Source organism: Gnatocerus cornutus, chromosome 5, assembly GCF_029298725.1.
Source record: "Gnatocerus cornutus isolate USDA-ARS CGAHR chromosome 5, icGnaCorn1.1, whole genome shotgun sequence".
NCBI classification, from domain to species: domain Eukaryota; kingdom Metazoa; phylum Arthropoda; class Insecta; order Coleoptera; family Tenebrionidae; genus Gnatocerus; species Gnatocerus cornutus.
Window position 1 is genome coordinate 3,867,166 of NC_142237.1, and position 15,707 is coordinate 3,882,872.

General features: G+C 31.0%; 1 protein-coding gene across 12 annotated transcripts in view; it reads right to left on the reverse strand.

Moving 5' to 3' along the window:
- The window catches only part of Ndae1 (Na[+]-driven anion exchanger 1), a 102,713-nt gene that overhangs the window by 25,167 nt on the left and 61,839 nt on the right, over nucleotides 1–15,707 (reverse strand). For 8 of the 12 annotated variants that reach the window (XM_088037687.1, XM_088037688.1, XM_088037686.1 and 5 more), the window contains exons 3-5: nucleotides 10,764–10,886; nucleotides 5,238–5,705; nucleotides 5,080–5,166 (exon numbers count right to left, since the gene is read on the reverse strand). In XM_088037687.1, coding sequence (XP_087893813.1) covers nucleotides 5,080–5,166; nucleotides 5,238–5,705; nucleotides 10,764–10,886 — 678 coding nt within the window. The remainder of the gene's footprint in view (nucleotides 1–5,079; nucleotides 5,167–5,237; nucleotides 5,706–10,763; nucleotides 10,887–15,707) is intronic. The other 4 variants (XM_088037690.1, XM_088037695.1, XM_088037693.1 and 1 more) reach the window with 2 other exon arrangements.

Here is a 15,707-nt window from a genome sequence, read left to right on the forward strand (position 1 = left end):
GTTTACAGCTTGTGGTTAATTTCTAATAGCTGGTCATAAATTATCAGTATAATTCAGAGAAAATCTGAGTTGAGAGATTTTAGATCTCTATAGCTCATGTATTTATTGATAAATTATAACGCTCTTTTTGCATATCAATCAAAATTCGGAAATCGAGACATTTTTGTTCATGTTTTGCGCTAAATTTGGGTTGCTGGGAACAAACATCAAATTAATTCATAAGTGATTAAACATCGTTTTGCTGCGGATAAAGACTAGAAAACATTCTGGACATTTTATTTTTTATTTATTATATTTCTATTGGTAATTAGTAACACAATATTATCGTGTTTTGAAATTAGCATTGGAGTAAAATGGGTCGCCTCTTCTTAACACAAGTTTTAACTTCCCTTTTAATGATTGAATCTTCAAATCCTACTTTAAAAGTACAATGAAAACTTGAGGTAAAATTTCCCATTGTCCACGCCTATAGCGGCAGCTATGTTGCGAGTGTTTGGTGATATTTGATCTGAACTTCACGGATAATACAAAGTTTTAGGTAAAGACTAATGGCTAATCAATGAAGGTAAACTATCTTAGTATCTGTAATTATTTTAATTTTTTTCATTTAATTTAAAAAGTTAAAACGCTTAGAAATTGTCTAATTAGATTCATTCAATCCAATTTTGGATTTTATAAAAATCCAACTACATCTAATCTTTCGACTAAATAAGTAAAATTAGTGACGACACTAAAGGGAAGAGTACATTTAAAAAAAAATGTTCAAAATGACTTTAATTAATTTAAATTAACGTATTAAAACGTGTTAAATGTAGCTTAAGCGCATATTAATTTTTCTGCACATCTATTTTTTATTTTTCTAAAAGAGCCGTCCTTTAGTTTCTTAGCTTGCTAGCTTTAAAATTGACCTTACATAATACAAGGTGTTTATAAATGTTTCTAGCATCTAGTGGCGCTTTGGAGTTCACAATTATTCAAAATGTCAAAGGTTTCTTTTTAAAACTAACTTTGTTCAATGTTTGAGGTTAACTACAAATGGAGTGCGGGCACTACCGCCAGTAGAGTATGCAACCTCCCACTCTGGAGGATCAACAAACCGTGTCGGTCCATTTAAATACCATTGAAAGCGTTGTTTAGATGCAGTATTAAATTATTTTTGACTGTGCTTTTACAACGGTGAGGTTCAAACCTTTTAATATGTATTATCTATACTGCCTTTGAGTAGTAATTGTTTATTTTAGGACACTTTTGGCGTAATTAGTGGTCGAAAAACGCCAACGAAAGACGACTTTCCAAATTTGATATTTTAAAAGACGCAAAAAAAGTTACAGGCGTTTGTCGCTTGACCATGAAAAGTATAATAAAATTAAAATATTTGCAGATTAGACGAATAAATTAATTATTAATTAATTAATCGTTAATATTAGAAGAAAAAATTTGAAAATAATAGATTGTCCACGAGTTTTAGAATAAAGTGAACTTTTCCTTGGTATTGTACATCTTCGATTTTTAAGAAAAGTTGCTCTGAATACATTCCTTACAAAATTTCAACTTAAAATTCTTATTTCAATTTTTTTAAATATTAAAATCATTAAATTCGATCGTTAATTATTGATAATGAAATATTATACAATGTATTATTGCTTAAAAGAATTGTATGTGATAAAATAAAAATTAGAAATTCTTTGTTTAAAAACTCCTCATTTGGTATAAATGAATTTAAAATTCGATTCTAAGCAACTTCTCTTAGAATAAAACCTAACTTTTTTTGCAAAGTTGCATATAAATATCGCTAAAAAAGAACATTACGCTTTTATCAAAATTTAACTTAATATGCCAAAAATTAATAGAAATACCAGCTTGTATTCTGGCTGAAATTAAACATTTACCATTCGCTGATCAAAATTATCATTAAGGCAATACATTTTAAGAAGTTGCAATCCAACTACAATACAAAAAATAATTAAATACTGCATCTAAACTACTCTTTTAAATGGACCGACAGGTTTGTTGATCCTCCAGAGTGGGAGGTTGCATACTTTACAGGCGGTAGTGCCCACACTCCCATTAACCTCACATTTGTAATAAGCGGCAAATTTATTTGACATTTCATGGCCACCCTTGATGCTAGAAACATTTATAAACACCTTGTACATACTACAGTTTATTTATCTTCTATGTGATCATGTTAAAAGTGTTTATTCACACTATTAGTTTTAGAAGAAGCTATTATTCGAAGTCGCGTGTTCTACAATTAGCACGTGCCGCATTACTCAATCGTCCTTGACAGAATTTATTATCCGGTTACCGGGTAATACGGAAAATTTGCATTCAATCAACATTTCTCATGAGTTTTTCACAGCGGTCATCTGTTGACTGTTGTATTAATAATGGGATTAACGAACGGCATCGAATTTTGATCGGTGAGTCGTGTAATTGATTCATACATATACTGCTGTCAAAAAAACACAAAATATACAAATAAAACAACTTTGACATTTACCACTATGGTTTAATAACACCAATAACACCAATAACAAACTTTGTTGGCGTGTTGATAACAAATTATCTTGATCAGCCGTACAACAGAATGAACAAATAAGTTATAATTTTTTGAATGAGAATACTAATATGGTGCGTTTGCTTACACCAAAATTTTCAACATGTCAAGTAAAATACGCCAGAAATTTTGTGTTTTTTTTGGTCATTCATACAATGTTGCATTTAATAGTATATTGTGCACATAGATTAAAAAGATTATCTCTATATCCCGAGCAGCAAGTATATACTGCTGTATACAAGGTGTTTATAAATGTTTCTAGCATCAAGAGTGGCTTTAGAATTCCTGCCGTACACTATTTTGCCGCTTTGTTTTCATAGTGAATATAACTATCTTGAAAATTATTTTTTTCGAATTTGCCGCTTTAATAGGTCCATTAGAGTACTCAATTTGGAGTCGTTTATAGGTATACTATATTTCAGAATTATTGACATCTCGGTAGGCCATGTCTGTGTAAAGCGCCTCTAACAATGTGAACGACTTTTAGCATTTTGGTTCTAAAACTGTCAATGTAACATTTTGAGGTTATGAATTAAATTACTTTTTTAAGCTAATGAATTGGTATTTTAATCAGATTCTGAATCTACCATCATAACACAGATTTCTTCTGCTTCAGATTTTAGTTCCTCCTCAGAATCTGATGAATCAGATTCAAAGTTGACGTGACACACATTACATACACATAGGGATAAATATAAATCTAAAAACACTAAATACGCTTATATTAGAAGATTCTGCCAACATAAATTTGAATTTACCAGGCACACTGAGATGTCAATAATTCTGAAATATAGTATAAAGTCCGTTTTTTTTTTAAACCACCAACACCGCAATCTTCCTCTGCATTACAACCGGCAACGTTGCCTAGGGAGATTTTTGGTGAGAAAAAAGTTGTCCAATTTTTGACATTTCTGAAAATTAGGCAGTGTTTCCGTTTCTTTTACAGCCTGTTGGATTGCAAATCAAATGATTTAATAGTGAAAAGACTCGGCACAGCCTGAAAGGCCGTTTTGTGTAATCAAATTGTCAATTAGGCAGCTAACCTATTTGATTTTATCACCAAAAAGTCACCATCGACGACGTTGCCGGTTGTAAAGTGGTGGGAGAGTGCGGTGTTGGTGGTTTTCTAATAAAAAAACGGACTTTATCTATAAAAGAACTCAAAGTAGGAAATTTTGTTTTTTAAGAATTGGCAGAACTAATTAGTCTGGCTGTCACCTGTTTCCTGTCAAGCTCTTGGTCAATTTGGATTTTACGATTCGTGTTTAATAAATCGCTGCGTGAATAAAAAATGTATCAATATAATTGAATTGTCCTTTGCGGCCAACAATAATTGTACCTAAATATAATAGATGTGAATACTGGCTGTGAGGTTAGGTTACGTTATGTCAAAATTCAGTGACAGTGAAACTCAATGTCAAATTTTAAATTAAATTTGAAGATCAAGTGGCAAGTCGTGGTTACAAAACCATTACCAATCGTGTAACACGAAAATTTAAATTTTTTATTAAAAAAAGGGTGCAAATTTGAAAAAATATTTTTTCGAATTTGCCGCTTTAATAGGTCCATTAGAGTACTCAATTTGGAGTCGTTTATAGGTATCTATAAAAGAACTCAAAGTAGGAAATTTTGTTTTTTAAGAATTGGCAGAACTAATTAGTCTGGCTGTCACCTGTTTCCTGTCAAGTTCTTGGACAATTTGGTTTTTACGATTCGTGTTTAATAAATTGCTGCGTGAATAAAAAATGTATCAATATAATTGAATGGTCCTTTGCGGCCAACAATAATTGTACCTAAATATAATAGATATGAATACTGGCTGTGAGGTTAGGTTACGTTATGTCAAAATTCAGTGACAGTGAAACTCAATAAATGTCAAATTTTAAATTAAATTTGAAAATCAAGTGGCAAGTCGTGGTTACAAAACCATTACCAATCGTGTAACACGAAAACTGTTAGAATTGGAAAATTTAAATTTTTTATTAAAAAAAGGGTGCAAATTCGAAAAAATAGTATAAAGGACTTCTTTTATAATGGCATTGGTGCACTCGTCCCATACAAAACTCGCCTACGGCTCGTTTTGTACAACGGGAACTCGTGCACCAAATTGGCCATTATAAAACACGTTCTTTAATATACTAATAAAGGACTTGTTTTATAATGGCATTGGTGCACTCGTTCTTTAATATTCTAATAATGTAACTTACGTCCATGACGTTTCAGTTCAAGTTTTTGATTTTCAGGTTTTAAACCACAACTAGAACAGTTTATTTCTCAAAATTTACTTCCATGTTTGAGGTTAACTGAAAATGTCAGTTGAAAAATCGAAACCTACATTTGTAATGAGCGGCAAATTTCTTTGACATTTCATAGCCACCCTTGATGCTAGAAACAATTATTAAACACCTTATACATTATCTTATAAATTATTTAAATTCCGCTCCAAACAAACACAGTTAGTGGTGAATGATGATGGCTATTGAATTCCCCGCCACCTCCCAAGCAAAGTCTCACCTAACCTTTCACTAAATTTTCGTCTTTCTTTCTGACTTTCCTTACGTTTGCCCCAGGTGGTCCCCCAAGACAATACAAATTAACACATCCTCCTAAAATATCAGTATGATCTTAAAACTGCACAAAATGATAAAAACGTTAATTTTCTACTCTAAAAACTTACTTTTAGAAGTGGAATGATTCCTCATTTCAGCGAAACTCCGAATCAGTGGTAAAACATGGTCCTTCCTTTGATGCTGATGTCTGTGTCTTTTCAGCAAGGCATCTTTGACTTTGTCCCGTTTGTCTTGACTCAAAGCGCCAGTATTGATCATGTTCTCAAGAACTAAGTTTGCGATTTGTTCCATCGAGGAGGCTTCAAGATCCAGAAGGACAGTCCCATTGAGGATGAGACTGCGAAGTTCGAATAGAGAGTGAAGAGAGAGTGTGGCCACGTGAGGTTTTGACCAACGATTGCCGCCTTCTTCCACATTTTCTTCGAATTTGATCCAACGGGCGGTTTCTTTCCATTCCATGTCGCCGCCTTCAATGACCAGCTCCTCCATTTCGGAAAATAGTGGGTGACTTTCGTGTTTTTCATCGTTGACGTCTTCGCCTAGGATGAATTGAACACGTTGAGAAGGAGGTGTACCTAAGAAAATAACATTAGTTATCTGAATGTTATCTATTTATAAGTAAATTATTTCTTACAGTGGTAGGAAAACATGCTTTTTCCGCTATCTAGGTGGCATTCATTACAATCTTGCAAAATCACCACATAAAGTGCTGCTTTTACTCCTAATAAAAGTATAATATTGTGCATTGCAGGGTTTCAAATAAAATTATCGTTGCAACATGCATTTCGCTGATGTTTTACAGATATTAACAAACCAAGGAAGCAGCAGCATTCCGGGCATATTTTTATTTTTTTTGTTTTAAAATTGTTTAGTTGAACTCAATCAATCCAAGTTTGAATTTTGTAAAAACTGCGCCACTGGTATAATATAATATTAATCAGTTTGACATTAAACAGAAAATTGTTTTCAGTTTTTCGATTCTCAAATTTAGTCCGAGGCCTATTCAAATCTTAATAAATTTGACTCCAAAAGAATCCAGTAGATATAAAAATAATCAATGAAATCCAAAAGAAGTGATAATATGAACAATTTGAAACACGTAAAGAAGAAAAGAAGGAATGCAAAAAGACCTTCAACTGTGAAGATCAGAAGCAAAACCCAAAGAAAGGTCCTAAAAAGAGCGTCAGAACATATAAGATTTTAAAAATATAAAAAAGAATATTGAAAAATTAAACGAATCGATCAAAAAAAGTGGAGAAAGATCTAAAAACTGCATTGAAGAGATGTAAATTAAAAAAACAACATCGGAAAATAATAAAAAAATAGATTCCAAACAATGTAAAAGAATTTTAAACATCTAAAGACTACAAACTGTTTTAAATTCAAACTCGAAACTGTAATTTGCTGCTTATTTTTATATTGGTTTCCTAAAATTGCAGCAAAACTACAAGATAAAATCTATTAATGAAACCAATAATAATTTCTCTAAAAACTTCTCATTTTGGTCTTCGTTCAAACGGCCTAAATATTGTAACTTTGACAGTTTTAACTCTGAAAAGGTGCAATTTGCTGTTTTTTTTACTTTCTAGTTGTTTATTTTGTGTACAAAATTACAGAATCCTAGAACAAAGTGAAAATTTTAGAATTTTTTTATTAAACTCTGCAATTCCTACAGTTTTAATGTCAAAGTGGGGAAATTTGGTGGAGATCTTACGCAAGAGGTGTTTATTAAGTGTACTAAATTATATAAATTCAGAGCAAAAAACAAAGATTCTACAAAATTTTTATTTGAGGAACGTTTTCGGTATCCAAAAATTCCTACAGTTTTGATGCTCACGTAGTGAAATTTGATGGGCTTACTTACTACTTTAAGGTGTTTATGAAGTTTACAAAAATTAAAAATTTTATTAAAAAAAGTATAAATTTTGGAAATTTCCATTCGGCAGACAAACCCAAAGTTTTTATTAAGTTCTATAGTTTCGACAGTTTTGATGCTAAAGTAGTGAAATTTGATAGACTTGTGTAACTTTAAAGGCATTTAATTAAGTACACCTAGTAACAGATTTTTAGAACAAAAATGAAAGTTTTTAGAAATGTTCGTCAAAATACAAAATTTTCTGTCAAGTTCCGTAATTCAGAGATTTGATATCCTAATGCAGTAAAATTTGGTGCAGTTGTTGCTTTAGCATAGAATTTTCCGGAAAACTAGTAAAAAATGAAAAATTTTCATTTAAAAGACTGCTTAAATTGCAAAATTGTCAATCAAATTCATGTTGGCAAATTACTGAAATTCGGTGGACTTATTTTTTATTATTTGAAACGTATTTATTGATTGTTCGAAGTTATAAACATTTTTGAACAAAAACTAAAAATTAAGCAACTTTTTAAATTTGAGTGCCTTCGCGAAAATTAAAATTTTAAACTAATATAACTTAATAATTCATGAAATGAGAGCTTCAAACTTCAAGGACGTGAATAAAAGGACAGTTTTTAATAACATTCTTAAATACTAAGACCTTGAAAACCTAAAATAATCGGAGAGATCTAAAATTTTGCATTAAAAATTATTAAAAATTTGACTGTAGGGTGTGGATTACTGACGTTTAAAACATCAAAGTTTTGACAAGTTGACAATTAAGAATTATCATGACTGAAGTATTTAAAACGGATAAAATTAGAATAGTCTCTTTAATACAGAGCGGTGTGATCTACAGTCAGGTCCTTGCAATATTGGAAATACCTAAAATTTTGAAGTTAAAAAATTGTAACTCAAAATTGATAATGCAAAAAAGTAAGGTTATAAATTTCCTCGGCTGTATGTCTTATGTACAAGGTGTTTATAAATGTTTCTAGCTTTAAGGGTGTCTATGAAATGTCAAAGAAATTTGCCGCTCATTACAAATCTGGGTTTCGATTTTTCAACTGACATGGAGTGCGGGCACTACCGCCTGTAAAGTATGCAACCTCCCACTCTGGAGGATCAACAAACCGTGTCGGTCCATTTAAATACCATTGAAAGCGTTGTTTGGATGCCGTATTTAATTATTTTTGACTGTGTTTTTACTATAGTTGGGTTCAACTCTTTTAATATGGATTATATATACTGCCATTGAGTAGTAATTGTTTATTTTAGGACACTTTTGGCGTTATTAGTCACCCAAAAACGCCAACGAATGACGACTTTCCAAATTTGATATTTTAAAAATCGCAAAAAAAGTTACAGGCGTTTGTCGCTTGATGATAAAAATTAAAATAAAATTAAAATATCTGCAGATTAGACAAAAAAATAATACAGTGCTTTGTACTTTAAATGAATAAGCTTTTATCTTCCTTAGTTTTAGAAGGAAAAATGATAAATTGTCCACGAGTTTTTGAATAAAGTGAACTTTTCCTTGGTGTTGGACATCTTCGATTTTTAAGAAATGTTGCTCAGAATACATTTCTTGCAAAATTTCAACTTAAAATTCTTATTTCGATTTTTTTAAAGAATTTATCGCTCATTGTGGTTGGCCAATTCTTATTATACAATGTATTACTGCTTAAAAGAATTGTATGTGATAAAATAAAAATTGGAAATTTTTCGTTTAAAAACTCCTCATTTGGTATAAATGAATTTAAAATTCGATTCTAAGCAACTTCTTTTAGAATAATACCTAACTTTTAGAGATACTCCTAACGTAAAGTAAATTAGAAGAAAATTGCCTTTATTCAAAAAAATCTTAATAGTTTGAATTTGCCATATCTGCTGTATTTAGTATCGTCATGGATTTTGAAAAGTTGCATATAAATATCCCTAAAAAAGAAATTTACGATTTTATCAAAATTTAACAAAATGTGCCAAAAATTAATAGAGATAGCAGCTTGTATTCTGGCTGAAATTAAACATTTATTGTTCACTGATCAAAATTATCATTAAGGCAATACATTTTAAGTCGTTACAACCCAACTACAATACAAAAAATAATTAAATACTGCGTCTAAACAACTCTTTCAATGGTATTTAAATGGACAGGCAGGGTTTGTTGATCCTCCAGAGTGGGAGGTTGCATACTTTACAGGCGGTAGTGCCCGCACTCCAATCAGTTAACCTCAAACATGCAGCAAAGTAAATTTTGAGAAATAAACGGTTCTAGTTGTGGTTTAAAACCTGAAAATCAAAAACTTGGACACAAAACTGTAACTGAAACGTCATGGACGTAAGTAACATTATAAATAATTTTCAAGATAGTTATATTCACTATGAAAGCAAAGCGGCGGCAAAATAGTGCATGACAGGAATTCCAGAGCCACCTTTGATGCTAGAAACATTTATAAACACCTTGTATATGTACTAGCATGACTCTTATAAGTAAATATTCTTTTCATATTTACTTATTTACTAATTATTACTATAGCATTCTGTACAACATCCCATTAAGATTAAAAAAACGTTTGACCCAAAATATTTGTCGGCCACAGTAAAATTTTCCTGGAAGGAGTGTAAATAAATAATTTGTATTTTCATAGCTTTCATTTGCTGCATTTACAAAAGAACGTTTTCATTGGTTGATCAAAACTGAATTACAAACATCAGACACTTATGACGTTACTGAAATAAAAATTTTGAATACAATAGAAGTAAAAAGTGACAAATAAAAATTCTCAAGTGACACGTGCTCACGTCACACTTAATGTTTATAGCAGATTTGATATTGTTTTGAAATTTTATTAGAATTGGAAAAATGTTGATGTTGTTAGATGTGTCTAAAACGTTAGGTAAGTATGCAAATTAGCTCTCCAACTTTATAAAATAACAAGTAACGTAATATGTACCGAATTCCCCATACAATAAGGATTATGCATAATACTCATATTATTAAATCATGTTTTAATGGATCATAGATGACAGCAGACCATAAATTATAATAATTTACCTATCCAATTAGTTAAATCATTGGTGGGGAATTAACTGTCGGAAATTTGGTTTGTTTAGCAATTTTGTTATCATCACATTGACGTAAGTTCATGATTACTTTGTTCGCTGTCAAACTCAATTTTAAATGCAAACACATCCGACTTAAGTTTCCAAAAATCTCACATTACTAACAATATCATTTTAGATAAGATCTGAAACGATGATAAGTTATTGAGACTTCACAATGATGAATGACAATATTATGACAGCGCTTCTAAATTAATTTGACACTGATATAATATGTAGGTAGGTGCGATATTAGTTAATCACATTTGAATATTGGCAGTTTTTTGACGATTTTTGACGGCACTGTTCCGATGAGTTTTTGGCAAAATGTGAATTCAGTGAACTTCTAATTTGATGCATTGTTACAGGTCACGCGTCAATCAAACCTAACGTTGCGGAATAAAATCAATACTATTAACCTTTCGCTGAGTTCACATTTTTTACTTTGGAGGCGTAAAGCCTGAAACATTTTAATGCAACCTTATCTTCAATCAATTTACTCTACATATTTTCATCATGCTAAAACTCGAAAACACTGACGTGCAACTATACGAACGAAAAAGAAAGACAAATAGTGTCGATACAACGAAACATGCTTAAAAAAAGAAACAAGCCGACAATAAAGAAAAAAGTGGAGCAAAAATCCGAGCACATCCTGTTTTTCTCCACTTACTGGGTCTATTGTCCTGTGTCGGCCCAGAAAAGGAGCCCCGATGATGATGTCTGTGCCTTCTATGTGAGTGTTTCCGTTCACCAGGTACATGTACTCCAACAAAAACGCTGTGTGCTCGATGACCTAGAAACATTTCCTTGTTCAGAGGAGGTTTTTGCTAATGGAGTTTAAGCTCTCGCAAGCCTACCTATCCGGAGGATTTGTTGAGTGGCGACTAACTAAATTAAGCACATTTATGACGCCGATTGAATTGGAAATAGCTAGAGATTTATTGCCTCCGACACAATGGTCGCGATCGATGGAAAAGCTGTCGAGGGCGATATAACTGGAATGCATCACTTTGTACAGTGCCCTAAGGAAATTGTTATTGGCGATATTTCCATGAAAATGGAAGTTGGAAAGAACAAAAATCGAACTGAGCTTTTGGGGTTTAGTGGAAGCATCCGCTTTATGGCACTTCTTCACCCATTTATTTCTCTTATGTAAATTGACGGGTAAATAACTTCTTTATTAAAAAAGATGTCGACTTCAGTTTTCGAGTATAGGTTTGTTACTTCCATTACTAAAAGACTGTTTCATTAATTTTTTAAAAAAACTTTGGAATTTTCTTAAAATTGAAGTTATTTGATGCACATTCCATTTCACAGTATATTTGACGTTATTTTATTATTTTGAAAAAAACATCTTACAAAATCGGTTCATTTTGCTTTATAAATAAAGCAGATATAATCCCGTTCAATTTCATTATTAAAAGTTCGGTCTTATTCTGTGAGCAAAGATTGATTTATTACCCTAAACCGCAAGTAATGGAAGCAGTAAACCGTTGAAAGATTTACAAGTTCCATGGGTCATTTTGTAGGTACTTGCGTTTGTTAAGGCGAGTGCCAAGACTCGTCGCTGGTCAGAATTCGAGCTGAGCTGTCACATCGGGAAGGTTGTCAAGCGGTACCTCTGTTTACAACACCCTTTACTGTGCTATCGTAAAGTGATTGTAAAATGATAAATGCTTATTTTGCCTCTGTCTGGTAGAAATACTTCTTCATGGGTAAAATAATATGAATAAAAAACTTTTATTTTAAAATTGTAAGTACATCAGTACGTTGTTCAAAAAATAATTAGTCAAATAATAAATAGATCAAAGTATTATTTAATATTAGAATGCCAAACAGAAATTTTCTAAAAAAAACTAAACTTATCTGTTTTATGTTTAATTTTATTTGTTTCCAAATAGATACGTATTTGGTATGAAGGTATACTCAAAAGATACAAAATACATAGTATAATAATGTGTATAATATGTACATGTTAGTAAGTATTTATAAGAAAAGTGGTATTTACATAATAGGTACTTATTTACAATATTGACAATTAACTAATACATAGGTAATACAAACTCAATGACGGCGGATCGGAATAGACAATCTTTGTTTCCTAGAGTCAATTAATTCCAGCAACATGTGATCAAAATAAAACTTAATCAATTTTGGTTCCATTTTATTTTCCAAAAAGTTGTGTCTTCATAAATATATTCATATTTCATATCACTTTCTAGTCCAAACCAAACACCCAAAATACACATTTTTTTTTGTGTTATTCTTAACTGCCCTTGGATTTGGTAATACCAATTATGATTTGAATTTACAATGTATGTTCCATTTTTTTCTAGTTACCAGAAGTCAACCTTTTTATTCTCCCAAAAAAAAATTATATTGTTCTCAAAGGAACAAGATTTAGTGGGTTTTTCAGTAAAAGTTGAACCGGCCGGCGGCAAAATGAATGAAATTGTCATCACCTAGTAAAACTCCGGTCAGTTTCTTAGATAAACTCTAATCCAATATTGCAAACATCAGGTAAATTGCATCCGGTCAGGTCGCTCCATAGAGTCATACCATTCAAAACAATTTTGTTTCATTCAACATTTTTTATTCATTGATGAACTTTTAAATTGTAGTGAAATAAGAAAAAAATAAACATAAATAATAAAATATGTAATAAGAAAAATAATAATAAATTACTATTTTATTAAATTTCATTTTCTAAATTTTACGTCCAACACCGTGAAGTAGTCGAGAAATTAATTCGTGTGTCATTGAAAGACTTTAGTTGAAAACATGTCTATAAATTAAATGAATTTTCATACTACATAGTTGTTTCTATAATTTCATACATCAAGCATTATGAAACTTCGATGTGCTTGTACTTATTAGCACTTTTAATAACGCTCTTCTAATTGTAACCATTTTATTATCCTCTGTGCGAAACAAGCAGGTAAAAATTTTAGAAGAAATCCCTTGATTTACAACTTCCAAAGCTGGTCAAGAAACCGCAAATGAGGGTACGCTTATAAATCAACCTAGTCGTAAATTATCTGCAAAGCTCAGAGCTTCGATTGAAAAATTTTTAGTTTATCTCACTCATAACTAGACCAATTTTAATGATATCGATTTAAATTTAGCGGGAAAGTGATTTTGAAAGTATTCTTTACTAATTCTAAGTTTAAAAATTCACAAAAATCGGACATAAACTTCTATTCGTAAAACTACCCCTAAATTATCGAATTTTCAAGTCCTTTAACTTTTAAATTAAATGTTTTTTCCAATGTTTGATTCTTAGTTTTAGAAGAAAATGTGAATACAAGCAGTTGAGAATAAGAACGAAACTGATACATGAAAAAATAAGCGAAATATTTAGACGATACTTTACACGGGATTCTCCATAAGAAAAATGTCTTGGCACTCGCCTTAACAACCCTCCATTCCCTTGTCTGAATATTCAGAGGTTTTTAGCTACAGTTTGATTTTGATCAAAGCTTGATTGGTGATGAAGTCACAACTAACAGTCAAAATTTTTACGCACCAGGAAAATTACTTCGTGTATTAAGTCAGTAATTTCACAAAAACCAATCCTACTGTAAAAAATGCAAAACAAGTCAACTTTTAATTTTGATTGCGGAACTTTTGAATTTATATTTGTAAAATCACCATTGTTCGCGTTATGACGGCAAATATACACAGAGAAAAATGCTCTAGAAATCTGTTGTCCAACGTTGTGTGATTGCAAATTGTCACAATTTTTCGTACAATTGCGTTAATTGTTGTTAAACCGCTGCTTACTTTTTTTCAATTTGATTGTGTGAAATTTTTTTGAATTTTAACTCGACAAATTGTGTAAAATTTTTCAAATCAGGTAAGAGACTTGGTGAGTTACAATTTTATGTTTTACTGTAGAACAATTTGTGTTTTTTATTTGCATAATTTGCTTAATTTAACAATCCACAAAAGTGTTCAAACTTTTTTGACAATGATTGTGAAAAATTGAAAGAAATTTTGGAAGTAAAAATAACATCTTTAACTGGAATCAGCCAACAAGGTTATTTTTTATGTGCGACCATCCAATCGCATTTATTCCCTCGTTGATTCCAGAAAATTTGCAGTCTAAACAACAGTGTCCTTTGTATAACTTACTGCAGTTTTGAATTTTGATTTTGTTCAGTTGAGTAGTTGAGTGCTAGTGAGGTAGAACTTGGTGATACAAGTAAGTGTACTATAATAATACTCTTCTCATTACGTTACAATTATGCTTATTGTCTGTTGCGTAATTTATGTTTTAGATCTCTGAATGTATGCAATTTGTTTTAACTTTGAGTAGAGAAATAGTCGTAATTTATGGATGAAGTAAAAAATATACTTGTAGCATGGGAATTACTTGACATTTACGACATATGTGTTGGTAAGAGTAGTTAAATGTTAAATAATGATGATAATAATAATACTATTAATACCATTAATAATCTTTATCGTTGACCTCTTATTATTGTCGATATTAATGAATCAGTTTGTCTGAAAAAGGATGCGTTAATGGGTGTCATTAACGCTCTCTTTTTCATTATGCAGCTCTTTTTGTAATTTTGACATTTTGACATATGCAACCAGAAATACACACAGAAATAAAACAAAAACTACGGCATTATCTTCAGCTATGTTTCTATTTCTGAATATTTACTTTTACTCGGTAATAAACTTGAACATGCATCGTTTGCGCTTTGGACCACTGCAGCCGGTAAGGTATTATCACAATTTTCCAGGTCCATAATTACGACTTCAGCAACAACTTTTTCAAAATGGTGACACTTGTTGATAAAATTCGCATGTCATTTTTTTCAATGGTAACTATGTTTTTTTATCATAATGATTTTTCCGTGAAACTCTTGCCCATTTTGTCACCCAAATAAAGGTATTGTGTGGTCAACGATAAAACGTTGTAATAAACTCGTTTGTTAATGGGCGATTAATGATCTCCACTATTAAAGACAACAGTGTCGATCATTAATCGCCGTCATTAACAAACTAGTTTATTAAATAATTATTTTAACCATTTTTATTCAAAATGTCTAATTTTACGCTGGGGAATAAATATTCACTCTATCTATCAATTGCGTCAGTTTGAGGATCAAGCTACATTTTGTACTTTTTATAATTTTTGTCAAATCTAAATTAAGTATATACCAGCTTTATTGTTTTTTGACATTTGTTGTTTTTATTTTATGTGTAGTTTATAATCAGTTTCTAATTTAAATCATTATTATGCATGCTTTTATTTTAATTTTTATATTTTTATTATTCACTTATAATCATTAATACTTGTTTATAATGTTGAGATGTTGTGTTGTTTTAAATGTGATTTTGCATTTAAATGTGATGTTAATAATTACATAAAACATTTAAGAAACCATCATTTTTTGCAAGACAATGATAATTTGCCTTGTAATGTCAACAGATGTTGGAGAATTTACAATAAATTCAATTCATTTCGGAAACATTTAAAAACCCATTTTCTACATCAAAATGAAAACCAAACTGATGTAACGGAAAACTGGATTGATTGTTTTCCTGTTTTCGGCCTCATTGAGAAAATCATTGTAAATAAAAATGATCAAAACTTCTG